This window comes from Odocoileus virginianus, chromosome 15 (assembly GCF_023699985.2).
Source record: "Odocoileus virginianus isolate 20LAN1187 ecotype Illinois chromosome 15, Ovbor_1.2, whole genome shotgun sequence".
NCBI lineage: Eukaryota > Metazoa > Chordata > Mammalia > Artiodactyla > Cervidae > Odocoileus > Odocoileus virginianus.
In genome coordinates this window covers 13,423,995-13,449,236 of record NC_069688.1, presented here as the reverse complement: position 1 = coordinate 13,449,236, position 25,242 = coordinate 13,423,995, and the positions used below count along the sequence as shown (strand labels likewise).

Below are 25,242 nucleotides of genomic sequence, written 5' to 3'. Positions count from 1 at the left end.
AGAGAAGGCAAAAGTACAATTTATGAAAATAACAGATGCCCAAACAATGTGCTTACAGGGATTTTATATACTTTGAGGAAAGAAAGGTTGATGTGCTCAAGCTAATAACTAGGTATTATATAAGAAAAGTAAGAGGTAAATCATCATTCCTAATGATACAAATTGAGGATAATTGGTACTTAACATCATATGACTATTGTCTTAAAAGGAAAAACAACCCACAGTGGTAACAAAATAACAGAAGCTCAAGGGCAGGAAGTGGCACCTATTAAGAGACTTCTTTGCTTCTTTTACTTAGGGTTTTAAAAAATTCAGAAATGGGAATTAATCTCTACTTGAGTTAGATTTGCTCTTTTTAGTGAAGTTTTAATTTGCTTCTGGTTGTATTACTGCTTCTTTGATTTTAAGGTCAACAATAGCTAAGGACAAGAGCTTGAAAAGTTCAACTTCACAGTACCAGTAATTATTACAGGCATATCTTGTTTTATTGAGCTTCTCAGACACTGTTTTTTTGTTTTTTACAAATTGAAGGTTTGTGGCAGCTCCACGTGAAACATGTCTACTGGCGCCATTCTTCCAATAGCATCTGCTCACTGTGTGTCTCTGTCTCACATTTTGGTAATTCCTGCAATACTTCAAACTTTTTCATGATCATATTTGTACTGTACTGTATTACCATATTTTCATGACTGGATCTGTAATCAGTGATCTTTGATCTGACTATAGTTACAGTTTTGGAGTGCCACAAACCTTGCCCATACCAGACAGCAAAGCTGATAAACAGTGTGTGTGTCCCGTCTCTCCTCCTCTCCTTGAGCCTCTCTATTCCGAGACACAACAACATTGAAATTAAGCCAACTAATGATCCTACAACGAATGGCCTCTGAGTGTTCAAATAAAAGGAAACGTTTCGTGTCTCACGCTTTCAATCAAAAGCTAGAAATATTTAAGCTTAGCGAGGGAGGCACTTTTAAAGCCAAGACAGACCAAAAGCTAGGCCTCTTGAGCCTGTTAGGCAAGTTGTAAATGCCAAGTTAAAATTCCTAAAGGAAACAAAGTGCTATTCCCCTGAATACACAAATGATAAAAACGCAACACAACCTTACCGCTGACATGGAGACAGTTTTAGTGGTCTAGATACTAGAACAAACCAGCCATAACATTCCCTTAAGCTAAAGCCTGATCCAGAGCAAGATCCCAATTAACTTCAGTTCTGTGCAGGCTGAGAGAGGTGAGGAAGCTGGAGTAGGAAAGTCTGAGGCCAGCAGAGGGTGGTTTGTGAGGTTTAAGAAAAGAAGCCATCTCTATAACATAAAAGTACAAGATGAAGTTTGGGGTGGCTGCAGCAATTCTTAAAATAAGACAACCACAAAGTTTGGTTTAAAGGGGGTTTAAGAGGAAGGGGACATATGTATATATATGGTTGATTCATGCTGATGCACGGCAGAAACCATCACAATATTGTGAAGGAATTATCTTCCAATTAAAAATTTTTTTAAAAAGTGCAAGGTGAAATAGCAAGCGCTGATGTAGAAACTGCAAGGTATCCAGAGATCTAGTAAAGATAATTAATGAAGGTCACTATACTCAACCACAGATTCTCATTGCAGATGAAACAGCCTTATGTTGAAAAAAGATACCATCAAGGACTTTCATAGCTAGAGAGGAGAAGTCAATGCCTGGCTTCAAAGAATACACTCACACTCTTGTTAGGGACTAATGCAACTGGTGACTTTAAGTTGAAGCCAATATTCATTTACCAACCCGAAAATCCTAGGATCCTTAAGAATTACGCTAGGACTTCCCTGGTGGTCCAGTGGTTAAGACTCTGATTCCACTGCATGGTGCATGGGTTCGATCCCTGGTCAGGGTAGTTCCTCAGGCCACGTGATGCAGCCAAAACAGTGGGGGGGGGGGGGGAGGGAAAGGAGAAAATAAGAATTATGCTAAAACTCTACTCTGCCTATGGTCTACAAAGGGAATAACAAAAGCCTGGGTGACAGCATATCTGTTTACAACATGGTTTACTGAATATTTTAAGTGCACTGCTGAGACAACACTCAGAAAAAGAGATCCCTTTCAAAATACTACAGGTCACTGACAATGCACCTGTTCACCCCAGAGCACTGATGGGGGTGTACAATGAGATTCACATTGTTTTCATGCCTGCTAACACAACATCCATTCTGCAGCCCATGGGTCAAGGAGTCATTTTTACTTTCTAGTTTTATTATTTAAGAAAAGCACTTGTAAAGTTATAGCTGCCATAGATAATAATTCCTCTGATGGATCTGGCCAAAATAAACTGAAAACCTGGAAAGGATTCACTATTCTAGATGCTATTAAGAACATTCATGATTCGTGGGAAAAGGTCAAAATCTCAACATTATCAGGAGTTTGGAAGAAGTTGATTTCAACCCTCATAGATGACCTTGAGGGGTTTAAAACTTGAGTGGAGGAAGTAACTACAGATGTGATGAAAATAGCAAGAGAACCAGAATTAGAAGCAGGGCCTAAAGATGTGACTGAACTGCATAATCTTATGATAAAACTTTAATGGATGAGAAGTTGCTTCTTATGGATGAGCAAAGAAAGTTATTTCTTGAGATGAAATCTATTCCTGGTGAAGATGCTATGAAGACTGTTGAAATGACATGACATAAACTTATTTGATAAAGCAGTGGCAGAGTTTTAGAGGACTGACTCCTATTTTGAAAGAGGTTCTACTGTGGATAAAATGCTACCACACAGCACTGTATGCTACAGAGAAACAGTTTGTGACAGGAAGAGTCAATCAATGCAGCAAACTTCATTGTTGTCTTATTTTAAGAAACTGCTGCAGCCACCATCCTGATCGATCAACAACCACCAACGCTGAGGCAAGACCCTCTACCAGCAAAAAGGGCCAGCAAAAAGACTGGCTGAAGTCTCAGATAATGGTTAGCGTTTTTCAGGAATGAAGCATTTTTAAAGTCTGTGAATTGTTTTTTAAGACATAATCCTATCACATACTTGACAGACAACAATACAGTGTAAACCTAACTTCTATATGCACTGGGAAACTAAAACAGCCCCGTGACTTGCTTTGTTGTGATGGTCTGGAACTGAACCCCTGATATCTCTCTGGATTGCCTGTAATTTGGCTTGATGTAAATCCAAAGACCCAAGCACTCCGGCAGTACACCTTAACCCAGTGTTACTCTCGCATCAGCCAAATGGGAGAGACACTCCATGCCATCAGCCCTACGTTCCTTAAAGCCCCCAATGATTACTTTGAAATTTTGTCTGATGTCTGATTAAATACGACTGCACAGTATCAACATTCTAAAATCCCAAGAAAAATGCCCAGAGCAAATTCCCTCCACTCAAATGAACCTAACTTTTAACCTGCAACAAAGAAAGGAGTGTAGCACCAGGTAGAGCAACTGAAAATGCAGGGTATGCTTAAAGGCGAACTTTCCCATATCTAAATCAGGCCTTTTCCTTATCTACTTGCTTTTCTTTTTTTTCTTTCTCTTCAAAAAAAAAAAAAAAAAAAAAACTTTTCAAAATCCCCAAACAAAAATGATAGCCACTGTCTTCTCTTAGGATGGCAATATTTCTAACATTTATTCAGTGCTGACTCTTTGCCAGGCACAGCACAAGGGACTTCACATACTAAGTGTTAAGAAAGGCAGGCACAGTATCCCTGTTTAAAAGATGAGGAAACTGAAATTTACAAAGGAAAACACCAAAAGACAGGTATGATTCAAACATAAAGATCTGCTGATTCAAAAGGTCTTATTTTTACTATGTTATCTATTGCCTTCCCCCCCCCCACCCCCCCCAGATACTTTGTCTACTGCATAGTAGCGGGTTTTTGGTGTTTTTTTTTTCTTTTGGTCTTGCCTCCTTCCTAATCCATTATACTAATTTATTTTCTATTTGTCTCTTCTCATACATCATTTTCCTGACTATACATTTTTACTTTAAAAAGCAAAACAATAACTGCGTACTAGTAATTGTGTCAGATGGACAACTGGCATATGCAAGCACAGACCAAAATCTAAATTCTTCAAACAGACTCAACAGTAAAAGCTGAATTATAAACTTTTTATCCATGATGCCCTATAGGAATCAAAAAGACGCTTCCCTCATTATTAAAAATTCTGTGCACATATACATGGTGCTCAGAATACTGTGCTAGGTGGCATAGGAACTAGAACATGCAGAAGGCTTGGTCTGGGCCTTTGAAGAACTCAGAGACACTAATGTGTTGTGGGAGTGGAAGGGGTTAACACAAACCCACTTATTACAGTGTGAGAAATGTTGCAACAAGGACAGAGTGCTATGTGGCAGAGAATAGGGGTGATGCTGTTAGTACACCCTATGGGAAAGGAGGAAGCAAAGGCAGATGATACAGGTATCTGTTTCTATGACAATAATCCAAATGCAATTACTACTGGTGTGTCATTTTTTTAAAAAACTGTCATTTGATCTTTTGTAAGAAAATGAAATCTCAAACTGAACTGCCCATCTATTTAAAATTTCTATGGTACTTTAGTTTGTCCTTAGCTTTACCTGCTCTGGAAGAGGGCCTCAGTCACATCCTGTCACCTTAGCAAAACCATCTGACTGCCCCAGAAAGTGAGTCCTTCCCTCTGCTGTTCACATACTTTCTGATAGCTTTTCCAGCTATCAGAAATTATTTTTATTGTTTATTATTATATTATAATATATATAATTATATTATTATATTTATATATAATAATTATATTCTATATAATTATTATTTTATATTATTATATATAATAATTATATTATTTATATTATTATAAATTAAATAATTTAATTATTTATGTCCTCCACCGTCTGTAGAGGCATAAGAACCAAGTCTTTTTTTTTAAATTTTATTTTAATTGGAGGATAATTACAATATTGTGATGGCTTTTGCCATATTTATTCTTCTTTGTATCAGACTGAGGAGACACTTGGTAATCATTTACTTAACCAATGGAATTCCACTCTCTATTACAGGACAACACCTGGACAACTGGCATGTGTGCTGAAGCATAAACTATACATTGTTGTTCAGTCGGTGAGTCATGTCTGACTCTTGGTGACCCATGGACTGCAGCCTGTCAGGCTCCTCTGTCCGTGGGATTTCCCAGACAAGAATACTGGAGAGGGTTGCCATTTCCTTCTCCAGGGGATCTTCTCAACACAGGGAAGATCTCGAATCTGAGTCTCCTGCATTGGCAGGCGGGTTCTTTACCACTGACCCACCACAGAAGCCCATGAGCTATGCACTGCTATACATATACCGTTTTTAAGTTCTGATCTTAAGATGATGGTGAAGTATCCGCAAAGCAGATACTATCAATGCTTTCATGTAACACACACACAAATCAGGTTTAAAGCGTTTCGGCTGCATATTAGAATCAGTTTATGTCATCTGGATAAAGTCATGGGCAAGAAATCTTGGGGGACTCTGCCACTGCCCTTGATGATCACACCACACAATCTGTTCACTTCCCAAGGCTCATCTTGAGCAAAAACAGCCATGAAAGTGGAGGTATTATGACCAGCGGGCTTAACCTAAGAAACTATTACAGACAACTGATCCTTTAAGTGTGAATATGTAAACTTTTAAGGTTAAGCTAACTGACCTACATGGTATTCAGGAAAGGTACAGAGATTTAGTAATCCTACCAGTAATCAGTCAATGTCCCTAAAAAAACACAGCAAATAACATGCTACCAACTAAACAGCTCTGAAAGGCTCTATTACCGTGAAGCCTGAAGGGAAGAGTCCATAGAACAGTGCCCCATCCTGCATTGCGTGGCCATGATCCTCCAGGAATTCTGGACCCTGGAGCCCAGGGTACAGCAGGCTCACTGCCAACCTGCCCCTCTCTGTGGGGACTTCACATGGGCCAGACACACTGCGACTGTTGTGTGCAGGCAGGGGAGGGGGCAGGAGGCAGTACACTTCTGGCAGGTGTAACTTATGAAGTCCCTTCAGGCCATCAAGCACTGGCTTAATCAAGACCATATGACAGAAATGGTTATTAAACATTACAAGCAAGCTAGATAGTATCTTAAGAGAGAATCTGATCCAGACTCCTCTGTCTTGTTTGAGAACCTAAGCAGGATGAAGGGCTGTTTATTCTTAAATGCTCGAGGAACAGATATTAGACCTTATTTATAGTTTTGTATACTATGAATTCCCAGCAGGTTCTGGCACATACTACTCCATAAATATTTACTGAATAGATGAACACCTAAATTAGCCTCCTCCAGAAGCTCATTCTGTTTTACCATCTGATAATTAATACACTGTACCTGAAACTCAACAAAATGCCTAGGTCCTAAATTAAGCCCATGACACAATTCTTCTTTTCGGCCTTCAACACAACCCAACAGTCTGGCAACAGGAACTCCAACCAACAGCTACAGGCAGTGGTATTATAGGAGGTCTCTGAGGCTTGCGAGCTTGGAGTTTTCTTAGAAGACAGCACTCTCACATGGCTCCTACAAAAGGATTCTCAAGTTCCAATCACAATATCCAAAGCCCAACAAGTGTGAAATATGCTTTTGTAGCTTTGGTAATTGACCCTATACTTTTTAAAAAATATCTTTTACTCTTAACTCATATGCCCCACAACTGAATTTATTTCACTGGAATGGTTCATGTATGAATGCACTTATTATCAAACAAACAAAAATCAAAAGTCTAGCATGTAAAAATCATCCCTGCTTCTAATACATTAGATGGTTAAACTGATAGGGAACCGCATTCTTCTACCCCTCACAAACTCCATACAAGCATGCATGGAATCTGCTTCACTTAACTTCTTATATACAAAGGAAAAAAAACAAAAAGCCCTGAAGTTTAACCTAACTACATTCTGAACTGATAAAAACTGTATAAAAACCACCCTTAAGATTTTACAAAAATTTCTAAAGACAATAAATTTCCTTACTTGAGCTGAGTATCTTTGGGACAAAACTGTAGTCGGTCAAAATCTTGAAAAGATAAAAGAGAATCAAGAATTACTCATGATTTGTAAAGAACAAATCAGCTATCTTCAAACTGAGTCACGCTAATGGGATAAGTTGACACTTACCAAGTCCACATTCCCCTATTGCTACAACTTTCCCCTTGTTATTTTCAGCAAGATTCAGTAACTCCATCAGGTAATGATCAGGGTCATTCTTTTCGAATTCATCACATCTTGTAGGATGACACCCAACGGTACTGAAAAACATATCTAGCACAAAATAATGCTTAGGATTATTTTCAAAGTATTTTTTCCATATTTATATTTAATATGAAAAAAGAACATCACATAATTTCAACTGGTCCATTTTTAACAATACCCATAAACCAGTCAATCTATCGGAAAAGCACTGGATTAATCACATAAGAATTTCTGGAATACTAATGCCATTTTTGGACATGAATATGATAACTGCTTTAACATGCAGAAGAGTGGAAGAACCGAGAACTTTTAAAAGCCTATCTGTTTGGGGATAATGAGTAAGGAAGGTAATATGGAAGTAATATTATGTATGGAAGGTAGGATGGAAGTGTTAATATTCTTATACACATCAAAAGCCTCTGGGAAGATTTTTTTTAGGACTTTAATCACTAAAAAAAAAGTGTCAATGAATCCTGAAGTATGCATTTTCAAAAGATTTCAATAAATAACAGCTTTTAGTGAATAAATCAGTATTTTGAAAAATAACATGGAATGCCTAATTCTTTAGTGTCAAGCACATGAAGTATGCTCCCAGCCCCTCCCCAGCAAAAACAAACAACAAAAAGGTTAAGTAAATAAATGCCAGATAAAGGAGGTGTTTTATGTTACTAGGGTTCTTGTAGGAACCAACTCCAAAACTTTATGTACATACACCTATACTTATTTAGTCTATAAAGTGAGCATATGAAGGGTTATATACTATATTGTTACTTGCATTCCTGGGGCCTTGCACAGTGTCTCTAATCTGCATGATAAATATTTTAATAAGTGATCTTTTATAGCTTAAGTTAAAGAGCTATTTGCTTTTTATTTAAAAGCAACTCATATCTTAAACATATTACAGTATATACACAAAAATTCTGTATTGGGAATATCTGAGGTTAAATTCTATGCCTAGTGAACTTAATTCTCATTAACTGAAATCTTAAAACAATTCTTATTAAATACAGGAGGGCTCATCTGATATGACAATGGGCACTTTGAATTTTTTCATCTTCATCATGTCCCACTGAAATCAGTCTATCTTCCTGCTGTGTCTACAGTCATGATCTGCTGTATCTGTACCTGAGGCAGTTCTCAGAAAGACTTCTTCAAAATAACTTAATTCACATTGTGGGAGGTAAAAGTAATATGAGGATACCATTTGTTTGTGCCAAATGCAGTGCATCTTTACTGTCTTGTAGATTTCCACCTGTAATCATAAACTGAAACAGAAAGGAATAAAATAAGTCCACTTTAACAGGGTGTCAACAAGTTTCCCAAATGTGCTTTCCTGCTTTTTTTTCCCAAAATGCTTCTCTCTCTTCGACTGTCACACACCAACCTGCAGAACTCACCTGGTCACTTTTTTTTAAAGATTACTGGAGCACCTGGTCACTTTTTAAAACTGAGGTTTATTTAACTTACAAGCAATAGCTACTAAGTGCCCTGATATCACACTATGGAACTTAAATCTTTTTATATATGTGTGTGTATATATATTTTATTTACTCATTATTTTTATTTTTGGCTGGGCTGGGTCTTCATAGCTGTGCAGGCTTTTTTCCACTTGTGGCGAGTGGGGGCTACTCTCCAGTTTTGGTGCCCGAGTTTCTCATTGTGGGGGATTGTCTTGTTGCAGAGCTTGGGCTCTAGGGTGTGTGGGCTCAGTATTTGCAGCTCCCAGCTCTAAAGGGCATGCTCAACAGTTGTGGTGCAGCAGTTTAGCTGCTTTATGGCATGTGGGATTTTCCAGATCAGGGATCGGACTTGTGACTTCTACATTGGCAGGTGGATTCTTTACCACTGAGCTGCCAGGAAGCCATATGGAACTTAAACCTTATTCCCTGTGCGCATGTGTGGGCTAGCTTGCTACTTTAAAAAATACCAGTTAAAGAGAAATATCTATTCAAACAATTTGACAGAGCTAAAATTCATTTGCTTAGAACTCTCTAAAACTGGTAGGAATTCTCCTGATTATCAAATTATTACCATAAAAATTAAAGTGTTCTCTCAGTTGCTTGAAATGTTATACACAGTATAAAAGCTAAACATGGTGAATAGAGATGGATCTTTTTGATGATTGCTTACTTCTAACCAAAGCTAAATTATGTTATAAAATCAACTAATATTTGCCTCTTAAGAAGCCTGGTAATTCAGATGGGTTTTAAAAAACTTCCTCAGGAAGACTTGGCCATTTACTACATTTCTGATTGCATGGAAGAACCACCCACAAGGTGTGCCACTTAAACTGATGAGAACATAGTATTTTGATATTTTATTTCATTAACTTGCTAATATGATAATACATATCACAAAATGCTAAGTGTGGCATTGGCTCTTTCTCATCTGCAGTATTTTAACCAAAATTTAGGGTTTTTTTTAAAAAAAAATCATAATAACAAAAATGAAACGTTACCTTTTTAACACCAATTTGAACAGCTCTCTCTATTACGTCCTGTAAGTCATCTGTAAGAGATGAAGCCCACATTAAAAATCTGGTAAATAAAAACTCACTTATAATTTAATTACCCTATATTGAAAGAAAACATAGAAATCACAGTTACTAAATCAAAGTCAAATCAATACCATTTGATAAGTGCTTATCATATAATAAGACCTAGCAATATCTTTAAAAAGAAAAAAAAAAGCAACCCACATAAGGCAAAATAGGTAAACTGTACTTCTGTTTTGTTGACCAAAAGGGTGAAAAGTCTATTTGGGTTTATGGTTTGCTTTTTTTTTTTTCATTTAGAAGCTTTTATTTCAGTGATGAAAAGATGCAGTAAATGGAAACTATCCTTATTTACAACAGACATGCACCTCTACCTGATACTGCTGTTAGTTTCTGACTGGCCCAAATCTTAATTTTCTCATCTAGGCACATCTTTATAAATTTTTTTGGACCCTGATATTCACTGTAAGTTAACTTTCTTCCTTGTGGCAGTTTAGTATGAAAATTATGTTCACTGGCTAGCTTCCTTTAACTAAAGGCCTCTAGACTCTCAGGCAACCTGTCCTAGCTTGAGACCATACTTTATAGATATATTTAAGTGAATCACAGTATAAGGGAGGGAGATAATCCAGAAAGTTGGAATGTACTGTATGAACATACCATACATTTTTGCCATCACCTGTAGTCAAACACTAGATAAGGAGGCCTACAGTTAAGTACCAAATTACTCTTCCCAGACTGCTGCCCTGAGACACAAAGATGTACACTGGTATCCCCAGAAATCTGAAATGAACCCACACAAAAAGAAAGTTAACAGATTATTACCTATGTGGTCCCACTGTCAAATTATAGAGCAATTCCATTATTAAAATTATAAGCAGCAGTTAACGGGACTACGAGAAAAGCATCGTCCCACATAGAGTAATATTCATCTAGTAGTTTTTCATTCATCTATCAGTTGTTTTCACAAGATTAGCATTAAAAAAACACAAACCCAAACACATTTAACCCTCAAATCCCCACCCACACCAAACACTGGTCTTTGTTCATTCTCAGAGGACAGGACGTCCCAAGAGTGACGAAGGTGGGAGCCAATTCCCCTACGGCCTTTTCTTCAACCATTGCATCAACTGCTCTTCATTTCTTCAACTACCTTCCTTTTCCAAAGAGGAATGCTGAGGTCAGTCAGAAAGGCTTTCTGAGAAGCCTGCCCTGGATTTCTGTGTCTGCTCCAGTCGTTTCACGATGAACCGGCTTGTATCAATGAAGCGCTCAACGCAATTTACGAGACAAGCCTCAGCCCGACTGTCCAACTTTGGTCCAGGCTTGTCCACGCACTTCTCCCAGCAGAGTTCCGTCATCTGGTGCACCAGCTGCTGAAAGCGCTGCTTCTGGGTCTCCACCTCGATGAAATGCCGCAGCTGCGGGTCGACTGAGCCCATACCCGCCGCGGAAGACGACGACGAGGAAAGATCCATCCCAGCGCCGCCCCGCGGCCGGAGACCGCGCAACTCACCGACCTTCACGTGCCTCCGCGGCGGAACCGGAAGCACTATGGCTTGCCTTTTATGCACGTGCTTATCTCAGTTTCTATGTTCAAAGTTGTAAACTTGATAACATTTTGTGACAACAGCTATTTTACACATGTTCATGACCGTGGTTTACCAATATAGCTGATATGGGTTTCACTTTGTTTATAGTTTTAGCCAAGATGCACAATAAATCCTTTAATATTTCAATTTTAAGGGTGGGTTAAGCTTTTTATGCTCTCCCTTGGGTCAGAAAATTTGTCTTCATAAATAGCTTACCAAAAGAAAAGTTTACCTTGATGCTTTTGAACCCCTCTATAAATTCCTCTGAACATAGGATCTGTCAAGTTGATACCAACATCTGTGGAAAGCAAAAACAAAACACATCATCATGGAGGGCCTCTATTTGAAATTTTTACTTTAATAAAAGGTTCAGTTACTAACCTTTTCATTCACACATTCATACAAAATCTAAGTGCCTACTGCTTGTCAGTCACTGTGCTAGACACTTGGGATACCAAGATGAAAGCCAGTAGTCCTGCTCTCAAGAAACTCACTGCAGAACTGGCAAGGCATACTCCTTAATAGCCAATTAAGAACTTACAATTAGAGGACTTCCCTGGTGGTCCAGTGGTTAAGAATCTGCCTTGCAATGCTAGGGATGCAAGTTTGATTCCTGGTTGGGGAACTAAGATCCCACATGCCATAAAGCAATTAAGCCCACCGGCCACAGCTAGAGTCAGAGATTCAGTATGTCACAACTAAGATCTGACACAGGATCTTAAATATTGAAATAAACAAGTTTGCTTTTTTAAAGAAAGAAATCGTAAGTAGACACTAGCACTGTGGGACACACAGGAGGACCACCCAACTTAGTCTGGTAATTAGTCCAGAAGAGGTTTCCAGAAAGAAGCACTTCTTGAACCGAATCTTCAAGGATAAGTTGGGAGTTACCCAGCAGAAGATAGGAAACTGCAGATAAGAGGAAGCAGCAGAAACAAAGCATCCGGGGTCTGAAATAACACAGTGATCGTGGAGAAAAGTGCAGAGAGGGGAGTGACCAGAAAAGAGCAAACTCAACCATGTTACAGACGCTTGTCTTTAAAACACCAGATGCACCAAGAAGCACTGATGGCTTCCAAGACTGGTATTCTAGACCTCTCGTTCTGGTGTCTTTGTAGAAGGTGGGACCTGAAGGGGGCAAATGGAGTCAGAGTAGTTCATCTGGAACCAGTCAAGAGTTCCTATTTGCAATGCAGAGAACCTGAATTACAAGTGGAGATGCAGAGAGGGCAATAAGTTATTTTCTTTATTCACCCAATAGTTATGAAGACCCACACTATGCCAAAATATTATGTAAGGAGTTAGGGGGTACAGAAATGAACAAGACCTGTCACTTGGTCCCAGCCTTCTAGGAATTTAGTCTATATAGGAACTGGAAATAAAATTTGTGATATAAAATAAGATGGTTTGACAGAAAACAAAATTCCGTACATTATCCTTCAATAAAAAAATAAATTAAAAAAAAAAACAAAAAATAAGCTGGACTGTAAGCAACATGAGGCAAGAAGTGTTTATCTTCTTCAATGCTGTATCCCTAGAAGCTAGCATAATGGTTGGTATATAGTAGGAGCTTTATACACTTTTAAGCCTGTAAATAATCACTTTACAGCTTTGAGCTTCAGAGTGCCAAGAAGGAGCACAAACAGTTTTGGCAAGAATGATGAAAAAGCCTCACAGAAGATCTAGATCTTGTAGAAAGCTGAAGCTTAAAAGCTGACAAACAGAAAGGGCATCCCACACACAGGTGTGTGTAGAAGTCTGGAAGAAATTCATTGTGCTATTGAGCAGAGGTTCACAGTGGAGAGTGATTTTACTGTCCCTCTCTTCGTTTGAGCTGTCCCCTCCCTGCCAACCCTGCTCCCAACATCCAGCAATGTCTGTGTTCATTTCTAGTCGTCACACTGAGGGGAGTGCTCCTGACAGTCCCTAAGAGCCCCCAGCTGGTTGATTCCCCAGGATCAACCTGAGGTTGAGGTAGTTGTTACTAATTACTGCAAGCTGCTCTCTCACTGGTTCATCTGATGGGAGTGGGCACAGAGGCTACTAAATGGGAATCTTCTAAACCTCTGCTTTTCAAACGAGGGTTATTCCAGAGTATGTAACACCCTGAGATTCCCTGGAGTATCAATTTTACTTTGGAAAATCTTGGGGATAACCTAGCTTTTAATTTTAGAAGGGCACTATATTATTTCAAAGTTAAACACAAGACATCCAGAGAAATTCTGTAAATGCATCAAGATTTACATACCACTGCCATCACCCCATCACCCGGGGGTATATCCTTCACTCTGGGTCCTTAAGTGACCTTTGGTGGGTGAGTTGTAGAGCAGGAGGGCTTTCCTGGTGGCCCAGCTGGTAAAGAATCCACCTGCAACGCCTGAGACCTGGGTTTGATCCCCGGGTTGGGAAGATCCCTTGGAGAAGGGAACGGCTACCCACTTCAGTATTCTGGCATGGAGAATTCCACGGACAGAGGAGCCTGGCAGGCTACAGTCCATGGGATTGCAAAAAATCGGACTGAGCAACTTTACTTTTTAGAGCAGGAACTCACCAGCACTGAAAAGGGAGCTCCACTCCATTCCAAATTTTATTACTTTGCAATGATTAAGCATAGATTCTTATTACTATTCAGACTGAGGAGATGGTCACTTGTGGTATGATATGCAGACAATGTCACAGAAATTAGTCTCAAGTATAACCTAAGACACAATGTGGAAGTGTCTCCTAGGAGGAAGCAATATTTCCCATAAAACACAAATACTTCTGCTTCCTGCCCTCCTTCCCCAGATTAGAAACAGGCAGCCATTGGTTATGCGCTTTGAGAAGGGGGTAATGTAGGATTACAACCTGGCTATAGTCAGCTTTCCTAAATAAAAATCTAAGGTTGCTTTTATAACACTGGCTTAATTTTTCTATTATTAAAAAAAAAAAAAGTTGGCCACACCTTTTGGCTTACGGGATCTCAGTTGCCCAGTCAGGGACTGAACCCCAGCCATGGCAGTGAGAGCGCTGAATCCCAACCACTAGACCAACCAGGGAACTTCCTCCACTGGTGTAATTCTTCATGCAACTGCTGCATGTAAAGCTTGTTCATGGAACAACTGTCCATGGGTCTAAAAGGTTGTTTTCCAAAGTACTGCTCATGAGTACTATAGGCAGAAATTTGTGTAGTGGGTCATAGGCAGAACTTTTTAAATGGCATGGAATAAACTCACATAACAAAGATAGAATGCATAGTATGATCCCATTTTTGTTATAAAGAGACACACATCTAATATGTTTGCCTATTTTTATGTCTCCATATGAATGTAAAAACTATGGAAGGATATAAATTTTAAACATTGTTTACCCCTGGAGAGTGGAAATGAAGAGCATACAGAAAGAAATACTTTTCAATTAAACCCACCTTCTGTAAGAAGTCTTCTCTAGCTTATCTGGTTGAGATTCTTTTATCAATTTTCTTACCATCTATACTAAAATTACACATCTTCTTTTACCCACTCATTCATACTTCCACTGAACAGTCACTGTACTAAATAAGCCCCTGGGAACAAAGACAAATACCACCAAGCATCTGCCTTAAAAGAGTGTAGACTAATGGGAAAGGCAGATACATAAGTATTTTAATTGTAAAATAATGTGGTAAAGGGGTAGGTAAAAGTCAACCAGGCAAGAGGATATGAGAGACAGCGGGGACATTATGGTCCCAAACTGCGACTCTAAAACCTTTTCAGAAGCAAGAAACAGCACCTCCAAGTGTTTATAGAGCATAAAAAGGATGAGGCCGGAAAAGTGGGCAGGACCAGACCATAGGAAGGCTTTGTATGCTAGGCTGTGTGCTGAGTCGCTTTGGTTGTGTCCGAACCTTTGCGACCCCATGGACTGTAGCCCACCAAGCTCCTCTGTCCATGGAATTCTCCAGAGAATACACTGGAGTGGGTTGCCATTTCCTTCTCCAATGCTACGTTAAGGCACTTCAACTATCCTGAGGACAGTAACTAAAAGATCTGAAGCAGGAGCCAAATGTAGCTGACTTTTTTATACAGACCACTCTGGAGGCTAGGGAAAGGATTTAAAGAGACATAACTTGAGGCAAGGATTAAGTTTTTATGACAAACACAAAACTTTTTAAAAAGTGTGTTTCCTTTTCTTTGTGGAGTGTTTCGTGGCTCTCACCCCATCTACCCCATCAATTACATCACAGACTGTAATAAAGAGGCGGAGAGACACCACACCTGCAAAGGGTCTACAACCTCTGAGGACCTACCTGTCCCCCACCCCAGGCTCTCCCACGGTATTTTAAAAAACCTCTTTCATGGCGCTGTAAGGTGCCACGCTCCTCTGCATTTGTTTGGACTGTACATACCTCTCCAGCCTGAAAACTAACTGTACCACTAGATTTTTTATAATTCCACATACTTAGCACAATCTTTGTAAAAAAAAAAAAAAAAAAACTGCCCAAAACAACTTAGATCTAAGTTTATAATCCTAACCTCTTTGAATGCAAGACATTTCCAACTGGCCAGTAACTGGCTCCACCTGATGTCCTGTTAAGATTCTCACATTTACCTAATCCAAATGGATTTCCTTACATCGCCCACCCACTGCCAAACTAATCAGGCTTCCATTTCATATTGAGGTATTTATCCCAACCCTGAATCATGTTTACTCTCCCTTACTTGTCATAAACACTCAGCTGCTAAATGTGCATCTGTACCTCTCCCCCATTTCTCTCCCTTTTCCAATGCCCTTGCTCAAGTTCTGATATGCTTCCCTGCCTCTCCCTGTGACCTACCAAACCTACACAAAGGCTGTCATTTTCCCACGTCAAGTAGCTAGAAAGTTCACAAAGAAGGCGCATGCCCTGCTTTACCCACTGCTGTATCCCACAGCCCAAGGCTCCCAATGTGAAACTGGCACCCAATGATTTACTTAAGGAATGCTCCTTGTCAAAAGCCTCCAGTGAACCTCTATGCATAGTAAAATTAAACTCAGCAACACATTCAAGTCCCAAGTCAGCCTTCCAATCCTAGCTCTTACAATGTCCGCGCCCCCCCATCGCCCCCGCCCCCCACCTTTCCTGAGTGCCTGGTACTAAATACGCTTACTCTTTTAGTCCTTGTCGAATTCTCCCTCTCTTGTTCTACCGATGCTGAATGGTTAGTGTACTTGCCAAGTACAGAACTTGCTTCTCTTCCCATTGTGTGTGTCTTCCAGTTTCCCCACCAGGTGTTGGTGCCAGCAGATTAAGGGCAGGACCTGTGTTCCTAGGCCGGTGCCTGGTCCACCAGAGGCCTCAGTAACTGTGATATGAACTACGATACGAATCAGTGAGTGAACGCGTCCCTTGAAGCCATACCCCATCCTTCTCTCCGCCAAACAAACGGTAAGGGGTGGGAGGTGCACGGAGGCTACAGGAGAATACAACGTCTGGCTTTGAGTTTTTTAGTAGTTTTTTTTTCCTTTTTATTGAATACAACAATGTGTTGGAAAGAGCACAAGTCATAACTGCGAAGTTCATCAATTTTCACAAATAAGCATACCAGTGAAGCCAGCACCAGACTGAGCACCAGAGCATTACCAGCACCCAGAGGCCTCCCCGCGCCCTCTTCCGAGGAGTGCACTTTCAACCCGGCAAAGAGCTGGAGAGCTCACGTCCTGGGCCCTCTAGCAGCGGTGCGCGACGCCCGGGAATCGAAATGCCCCCAATTCTGGCAAACTCTTACCCACGAATTTGAAACGACTCATGACTGCAGCCCCAGGTTCTCCTCGACGGAAGCGGAAACGGCCCTGTATCGCCCCGCCCTTCCAGCAGCCCCGCCCCCTCGCTGCTGACATCCGGTTTCCCGGGAGCCCCCGGGGCTGCTGAAGGTGAGCCGGCTGTTATGGCGTTCTTGTCTTCGGCGGCCTATCTGACCCACCAGCAGAAGGTGCTCCGGCTTTATAAGCGGGCGCTGCGACACCTGGAATCATGGTGCATCCACAGGTGGGATATGGGGAGCCAGGGCGTGGGGAATTGACCCCGGGGGCTGAGAGGCCCTTGGTACCGGGCGGCTCAAGGACTTTGGGGACGGGGTGGGAACACGGCCCCTCGCCCCCATAAGCCCGCCTCTAGACCCGTGTTCGAATGCGGAATTCATCGCCCACATCTGGGAGACCTTGAAGACTTGTGTATCTGGCTCCGGGCTCAGTTTTCTAATCAGGAAAACGGACACGGTACCCACGCAGAGGGTTGCATAACAATTAAGAGACAGGAAGTACCACAGATGGACTTTGTTGTCCCTCCAGCGCTCACTCAATAATAGCTTTCTTCCTATTGTAACCTCTTCCTAATATTGTTAGTAATAACAAGTGCGTTCTTTTGTTCCTCGCACTCCTGGGAGTTAGGGGTGATTTAGCCTTATTTTATAGATGAGAAAAGGCAAGAGAGTAAGTTGCTCAAGGCCCTGAAGCTGGTAAGTGGCCTAGCCAGGGTTAAAACTCAGGTGTCTTAACTCCAAAGCATCATCATCACCCCCACCCCACTCCCATCAGCTTTCCTCTTTATAGCTTCATCCAGTCCTTTTTGTCAGCTTCATCCCACATAATTCTTTACCTCCCGCATAATTTTCTTCTTCCCTCTCTTGTCCATCTGGAACTAGTCTTAGAACACAGTCTTAAAACACGGATTTTTGTGATCTAAGTGCAATGCATGCTGGGGTAACCCAAGATGTATGAATGCAAGACCTCTACTCCCTTAGAATCATAAAACCTAGTCTAAGGAGAAGGGCTTCTGAGGAAAACTTCTAAGCAATAGGAAACTGAGCATATCTGGAAAAGCTGTGAAGGGCATCCTTGAAGCCCAGATTTTATATATTTGGGATGATTGTAAGTCATCAACTTACTTCTCTTTGCTAGGCAGCAGGATGGCGAGGTTCAAGGCTGTAGGGTTCATTACTTTCCTAATTTTTTTTTATTCATGACAGAATTTGCTATACAGGTTCTATGCTGGCTGATGAATAAATAAATGTTAACAAGGCTTTTTTCTTAGCTGTAGCAGTTTGTGGATTAATGGGGAAGATGGACACATGTAAACAGCATAGGGAATTATCAGTTTTATAAGATGAAGCAAGTCAAGCCATCAAGAATTCAGGCAGTGCTGAACTACATCTGGGAATATTAATATTAGCCTTGGAGGAAAGGATAAATGTATTTACCATGATAACACTAACTCAGCGTTCCTTTAAATCTCCTAACATCTTTTTCTCTGTACTTTCCTGATATTTTTTTTCTTCCATTTGCCTTCACAGTGCTATTTGTTCTGCATGGGTCCATTCTAGACACTTGGTTATTGCTGTATATACCTGTGCAGCCTCATCTATTGTTGGGACTTGTCTCTAGAGCTGTATTTCTAGCTATTTGTTAGATTACCTACAGTATGCTGAAGCTGAACTTACTTTTATTTTCACTACCTCATTTTGACTCTTTTCCCAAATTCCCTGCCTCAGCTAATGGCATTACTAGTAATATAGTCACTCAGCTTTAGGTCTTAGTAGTATCTTCAGGTGCTCCAAATTTACCCCTCTGCCACAGATACACACGTACATACTTATATGCCATGTACAACTGGACACTGATTTTTGTAAAGTCTCTTCCCACTGTAATAATATTAGTAGTTGACATTGAGCACTGAGGATGTGCCCAGCACTGTGTGAAGTGTCTTTATATGTTTTAGTTTATCACATCTTTAAGGACAGCCTGAAGATACAGATAATGTTATTAACACCTTAATGGAGAAGGAACCCATGGCCTAAAGACTTTAAGTAATTTACCCTAGATCAGACAGCTAGTAAGTGCAGAGCTAAGACTCAGTCTTAAGCAATCTGATTCCAGAGCCTGCTCTCATAAATTCGTAGTTTAAATGTTTCTCTCCTGTCACCATCCATCACTGTGGCTTGCTTCAGGCCCTTATCATCTCTGGTCTGAATTATCAAAGCCCTGTTATTACTCAGCCATAAAAAAGAATGAAATAATGCCATTTGTAGCAACGTGGATGACCCTAGAGATGATTATACTAAGTGAAGTAAGTCAAACAGACAAGACTAATATCATATGATATCACTTATATTTGGAATCTAAAATATACAGATGAATTTAATTATGAAACAGACACACAGACAAAACAAAACTATGGTTATCAAAGGGGAAGTTGGGGTGGAGGTATAAATTAGGAGTTTGAGATTAGCAGATACAGACTATTGTCTATAATAAGGATCTGTATAGCACAGGGAATTATATTCAGTATCTTATAATAAGCTATAATGGAAGAGAATATGAAAAAGTGTATGTATGTATAATTGATTCACTTTGCTGTACACCAGAAACTAATGCAACATTGTATATCAATTATTGTTTTAAGAATTTAATAAAAAAATTTTAAGCCCCATAAATGATCTCTGCATCTATGGCAGCCCACTCCAGTATCCTCGCCTGGAAAATCTTATGGACAGAGGAGCCTTGTGGGCTACAGTCCATGAGGGTCGCAAAGAGTCAGACACGACTGAGGAACAGTTTCACTGACACTTTCTAGAACCTGACCAGAACTTGTGTAAGGTCATGCAGCTAGTGTCAGATTCAGAATTTGAACCCAGGTCTGTTCTGAGCCACACTGTGCCACTGTGTAATACCTGCCTTCCACATCTGTATCCAGAATTTAGCTCAGTGTCTAGCACAAGGTAGGAGGAAGTTAAGTTAGCTGTCATTCGATGAATTGAATGATCCTCCTATAGAGGAGATGGGGAAAGAAGTTAGGCTGTGTTTATTAATACAATAGTTTTTTGCTGCTGGTGTTTGAGGGGGACTGCCAAGAAAGCTGTCATAATGATGTGGCTGCTCCATTGACAGGGTCCGGGGAGGAGCTGGGAAGATGCATTACTCACCTGGGAGGCATTAGTGGAAGTACCCCTCTTGTCAGATAACTGTCAGATAGTTATACTTGCTGATCGAGTAGATTACATTTCTAATCTCCAGAACCCATTTTGGTTTAAGGGATAAATACCGGTACTTTGCTTGCTTGTTGAGAGCCCGGTTTGATGAACATAAGAATGAAAAGGACATGGTGAAGGCCACCCAGCTGCTGAGGGAGGCAGAGGAAGAATTCTGGTATGGTCAGCATCCTCAGCCGTACATCTTCCCTGAGTCTCCGGGGGGCACCTGCTATGAGAGATACGAGTGTTACAAGGTAGGTGAGGACCACAGGTGTGTCAAATTTCAGACCTCAGCCCCGGAAACCACTCACCTTTTAAGGGCAGCTAGATTTCTTTCTGACAGTTACATGTTTTTTCAGTGTCAGTTTCCTCTCTCCCAGATGCTATCAAGACTTTTCTTTCCAAACTCAGAGCCAGGGTCTTGCAGTAAACATTTTGACAAAGGAAAGTGCTTAAGGAATGGGTCAATAACTCATTTTTGGATCTTGAAGTTAAGCAGTTTTAATTGGTGCTTAGTATTCTAAGTGGTATTTCCAAATAACATAAAGCCACATTGGATGTTTAGAGAGCTTGGGTGGGGGCGGGGGGGGGGACGATGCCAGTTCTCTTTGGACTGACCTTGCTGTTTTTCGGTCCTAGATTGTTTCAGTCTAAGGTGTTCTCCTTTATTTTGGTCTTCTGCTATGTATGGCTTAGTGTCAGAAGCAAGTCTGGAACTTAGAATTGTTATAAAAATACATTGATTTTTGTCTCCTGAGAAGGCCCTCCCAGTGACATGTAAATGTGTCTTGCGGAATGACGCTGTGATTTCGCCTCCTGACAGGTTCCCGAGTGGTGCTTAGATGACTGGCATCCTTCGGAGAAGGCGATGTATCCTGACTACTTTGCTAAGAGAGAGCAGTGGAGGAAACTGCGGAGGGAGAGCTGGGAGCGGGAGGTGAGTCCTGCCTGTGCTTTCTCTTTGAGGTGTGTTCAATACAGCGTTTACAGCCATCTTAGAAATCGGTTAAATGTGCTTCCTGGTCTTTGGGCTCTTCTGTTCTTTAATTTTGCTTCTCTTCTCCTTCCCCTCCATAATCCTTTGCTTGACTTTATAATCTATTAACCTTCTCCACCAGCGCCTTGGGTGTTTTTCCACTCATGATGACTGATTTATGTATGTATTTAAAACTTAATTCATTTTTTGGCTGTGCTGGTAAGATTGCTGTGAGGGCTTTTCCCTAGTTGCAGCAAGCAAGGGCTACTCTCTAGTTGCTGTTTGCAGACTTCTCATTGCAGGTGGCTTTTCTTGTTGTTGAGCATAGACTTGAGGGTGTGTCGGCTTGAGTAGCTGCAGCTCCCGGGCTCTAGAGCACAGCCTCAATAGCTGTGACACACGGGCTTAGTTGCTTTGTAACATGTGGAATCTCCCTGGATCAGGGATTGAACCTGTATCTGCTGCATTGGCAGGTGAATTCTTCACCACTGAGCCACTAGGGAAGCCCTGATTTATGTTTTAAAAAATTCAGTCTGTGGTAGTGTGAAAAATAAATTGGAGAGGGCAAGTGGAGAAGGGAAGAGACCAGTTTGGGTTATTGCAGTAGTTTAGTCCAAAGACTACACAACCAGCGCTAGGATCGGTACGGTGGATGTGGAAGGAAGCAGCTTCAGGATGTTGTTTGCAGGGATGTGAAGAGGGATTGGATTGGGGTGGGGGGTATCGTGTGGAGTGAAGGACAGGGAAGAATCAATGATTTCCAGGTTTTAAGCTTCAACATGTGGAGTTTGGTGGTGGTGTTTATTGAGATAGGGAAGAGAAGAGAAAACAGATGTCAGGACAATCAGGTGTTCGGTTGTAAATGTTTAAAAATCTTAAAGTTGAGAATCCTATGAGACATCTGATGCAGGTGTCAGACAGTGATTGGATGTGCAAATTTGGAACTCAGAGGAGAGATTTGGGCTCAGAATAGAAATGTGGGTGTTATCAGTTGTTTTAAAAGCCACAGAAGAGGGAATGGGGGCCTCTTCCCGGTTCCCTCTCCACAGCAGAGGAACTGAATTAAGTGGAGGCCGGCAGAGAGCCACAGAAAGGTTTGAGATCCTTAGATCCAAGAGAAAGTATTTCAGGAACAGTGGCCAGGGTCAGTCATCTTTGATGTGGTCTAGAGTCCTGGAAATAACATCGAAAGGTGTTAATTACAGAGAGGGCATTAGTGGCCCTGACTTGAGCTTATCTTTCACACAAAGATTGATCGGAAGGTGAGGAGGAGAAAATATGAGGGAGAGATGACTTGAACATTTGCTGAGGAGAACGAAGAAATGGGGCAGTAACTGGAGACCGAGAGATTACTTTCTTTTAAAATAAATAATGATGCATACATACTGGTGAGATTTGGGGTGAGGGAGAGTCTGGTAATGCCGAATCAAGACGGAACAGGTACAGAAGGAAAATTTTTGAGGATCCCGAGCCTGTGTGGGGGCCTTTGAAAGGAGAAGGGATTCTTCCTCCATTCTTATTGGACAGAAGCTGTAGGTAAATACTTTTGGGTTAGAAGTTTAGATGGTGGGGAAATGACAGACTTTCATGTGCAGGCTTCTCTTTTTTAAGTGAAATAAGGAAAAGCCAGGGAGTGGGCAAAGCATGTTTGTAGAACATGAAAAGGTGTGATAAGCGTGGGCAGAGGATGAGTTTGCTGGAGAGGAGCAGCAAGATTGCTGTAGGGTGGTGAAGGCCCCTGTGAGGCTGGGAATAAATGTGTAGTAACTCCAGTTTGTTTCAGGAATTTTTTTTTTCTCTTTAGCAATACTAAGCTGTACTGGTGCAGGCCTGAAGGTAGATTGTGTGGCTGTTCTCTGTCAGGAGCGACAAGGAATTGAAGTTCCTCCATAGGGAGTGATTTTCGTGATGGAGTCTAGCTGGGTCAAGTAGGGACGTACACAGGAGACTGATGCAGAGAAGGGCCAGTTAGGTGGGAGAATGTGGGAATTGGGAGCCTCTGTGAGTTCAAGAAGTTATGTTCAAGGGGCCTTTAAGTAAATGAGCTGGAAGAGGACACTGGTTACTGGGATATTGGGTTACTTGAAGTCATGATTTTGTGATCAAGGAGGGCAGTGTTTTCTAAGAAGTATGTGAGCATTTGAGAACTTGAGGTGTGTTTGTTCATGGAGAGCAGCAGATTCATTTTGCAGTTGATCGCTTTGATAACCTCTCCCCAAAACCTTCCTCCTTTACTTATTCCATCGACATTGTTAAACAGCACATTTACTGTAGCCCAGGTTTGCCACAACCCAGAATTGGTTTTCTGTAGGGAGGTTCAAAAACCATGGCTCTGGAAAGTGGGTGCCTTGGCTGTCCTCCTCTATTAGGACAGTGGTGATCTCTGAGATTCGCTGGAACAGGGGTAGCTAGGCAGCAGGGGGCAGGACTGAGCACATTTGTACCTGATTGCTATTTGGAGGGCTTTTAAATGAACATCCCTAATGTATTCAAATTGAGGTTTCTTAACAGTGCTTTCGGAGACCACTTTGCAGAGACACGAGAACATGCCGAGGGGAGTGGTCAGTTGAAGGGGCCATAAGGGGAACTTGAAGTAGTAATTGTCAGGGTTTTGCTTAATGAGTAGGAGGTGGGGTAGAAGGGTTTGTTCTCAGCTTTGCTGTTTTAGAATGGGAAAACCTTTGAGGAGAACAGCTTTTGCGTCTGAGTTAAAATACGGGCATAGAAATAATGCAGTTCTGTATAAACAGCCCTTTTCTGTAGTGAGGATCAGTGTCATGTGACAGAGTAGAAACGACGCTGACACTGCTCCACAGCAGAGATCGGACTATCAGTTTGACCCCTGTTCTAATTGTTCCCTCTTTACCGCTCTTTTAGGTGAAGCAGCTGCAGGAGGAAACCCCGGTTGGTGGTCCCCGAACTGAAGCTTTGCCCCCAGCCCGAAAGCAAGGTGACTTGCCCCCTCTCTGGTGGCATATCGTGACCAGACCCCGGGAGCGGCCCATGTAGAGGAAGATGCCTCACAGTCACGCTCGCAAGTGAGATGAGTTAATAGGACACACACTTGCCCTAATAAAATAACTCCACCTGGTATGACTGACGTGTTCTGAGGAGTGACATGCTGGATGATTGGGCCGCTGTCATTTTCTTAGCAGTTATGCATATAAAGAAAAGTATGTGAAATGTAGTCGGTCAGATGTGTTCTGTTCATCCCCATTAAGTCATATTGGTAAATATGCTATCAAGGGAAAACTACACAGCAGAACCAGATACAAGAGTTAGTTGAATAAACTTGAGCTGAAGGCTTAACTCGGCTGTAACGAGTGGAAGGCATGAGAGGCTAAGAGAAAGCAGGCCAGTAGTGAGTGTGTATGATAACTTTCCTGTTTCCTAGATTCCACTCATGGAATTTTAGCTTTGATTAAAGGACCACTCTTAAGCACACGTTCAGCAAAGAAGCATGCAGTTTATCGGGTTCTCAGGATTGGAGTTTGGTGGCTGGGGTTAAAGCATTCGATCTGAATGGCACTTTTGTGACAGTCGTTTCAAAGGCAGTTTCCCAGCTTTGCTTCCTCTACTGTAGCTTGGATTGTCTGCAGACACAAAGGTAAGGGTGGCAAAAACTAAATGAAGTTTTTGTTTTTTTTTCTAAAGGTAAAGCCATTTAAAAAATTCAACCAAACCCAGCTAGTTTCAGTTCTTGGTAACTCACTGGAACTGTTAATATTAAACTCACTGGAACCTAACACTTAGGTCAGGCAACTAAGTGTTCTTAGGGTGCACAGAAATGATGTCAGTTTTCTAACTAAGCTTGATGTGAGTTTCAGCCCGTCTTCTAACATTTGACCAAGGCCTCAGCCTGAATTTTAATAAGACTTGAAATGCAGGGCTTTTTTTTCTAGTGGTTCTTTATTTATAATGTAGGCTGAAGCAACTGTTACAAGGTAGAAGGGAGACACGTTACACAATTGTTATTTATACAAGTTTAGAACAAAAAACTGCACAGGGAGAGGTCAACTCTCAGTACAAAC

At 41.1% G+C, this 25,242-nt stretch overlaps 2 protein-coding genes and 1 pseudogene across 8 annotated transcripts in view; 1 reads left to right on the top strand and 2 right to left on the bottom strand.

Annotated features, from left to right (window-relative positions):
- Nucleotides 1-17,107, bottom strand: part of TATDN1 (TatD DNase domain containing 1) — a 31,960-nt gene extending 14,853 nt beyond the window's left edge. For 2 of the 7 annotated variants that reach the window (XM_020899989.2, XM_070477039.1), the window contains exons 1-6: nt 16,996-17,107; nt 11,502-11,567; nt 9,642-9,691; nt 8,385-8,448; nt 7,109-7,252; nt 6,965-7,007 (exon numbers count right to left, since the gene is read on the bottom strand). In XM_020899989.2, the coding sequence (XP_020755648.2) occupies nt 6,965-7,007; nt 7,109-7,252; nt 8,385-8,448; nt 9,642-9,691; nt 11,502-11,567; nt 16,996-17,107 (479 nt within the window). The other 5 variants (XM_070477040.1, XM_020899988.2, XM_070477038.1 and 2 more) reach the window with 5 other exon arrangements.
- Nucleotides 8,387-11,458, bottom strand: LOC110141200 (mitochondrial import inner membrane translocase subunit Tim8 A pseudogene; annotated as a pseudogene).
- A 47-nt stretch (nt 17,108-17,154) lies between the features above and the next one.
- On the top strand, nt 17,155-24,398 carry NDUFB9 (NADH:ubiquinone oxidoreductase subunit B9). Its single transcript, XM_020899994.2, has 4 exons — nt 17,155-17,255; nt 20,297-20,489; nt 21,059-21,172; nt 24,089-24,398. Exons 1-4 carry the CDS (start codon nt 17,155-17,157, stop codon nt 24,218-24,220), a joined length of 540 nt encoding a protein of 179 aa, XP_020755653.2. The 3' UTR covers nt 24,221-24,398.
- The last annotated feature ends 844 nt before the right edge of the window (nt 24,399-25,242 follow it).

Excerpts from the sequence above, each read along its gene's own strand:
- NDUFB9 (XM_020899994.2), top strand. The coding sequence starts at position 17,155 with ATGGCGTTCTTGTCTTCGGCGGCCTATCTGACCCACCAGCAGAAGGTG. Across the intron at positions 17,256-20,296 it reads GAATCATGGTGCATCCACAG|GGATAAATACCGGTACTTTG; the intron begins GTGGGATATGGG and ends TTTTGGTTTAAG. Across the intron at positions 21,173-24,088 it reads GGGAGAGCTGGGAGCGGGAG|GTGAAGCAGCTGCAGGAGGA; the intron begins GTGAGTCCTGCC and ends CCGCTCTTTTAG.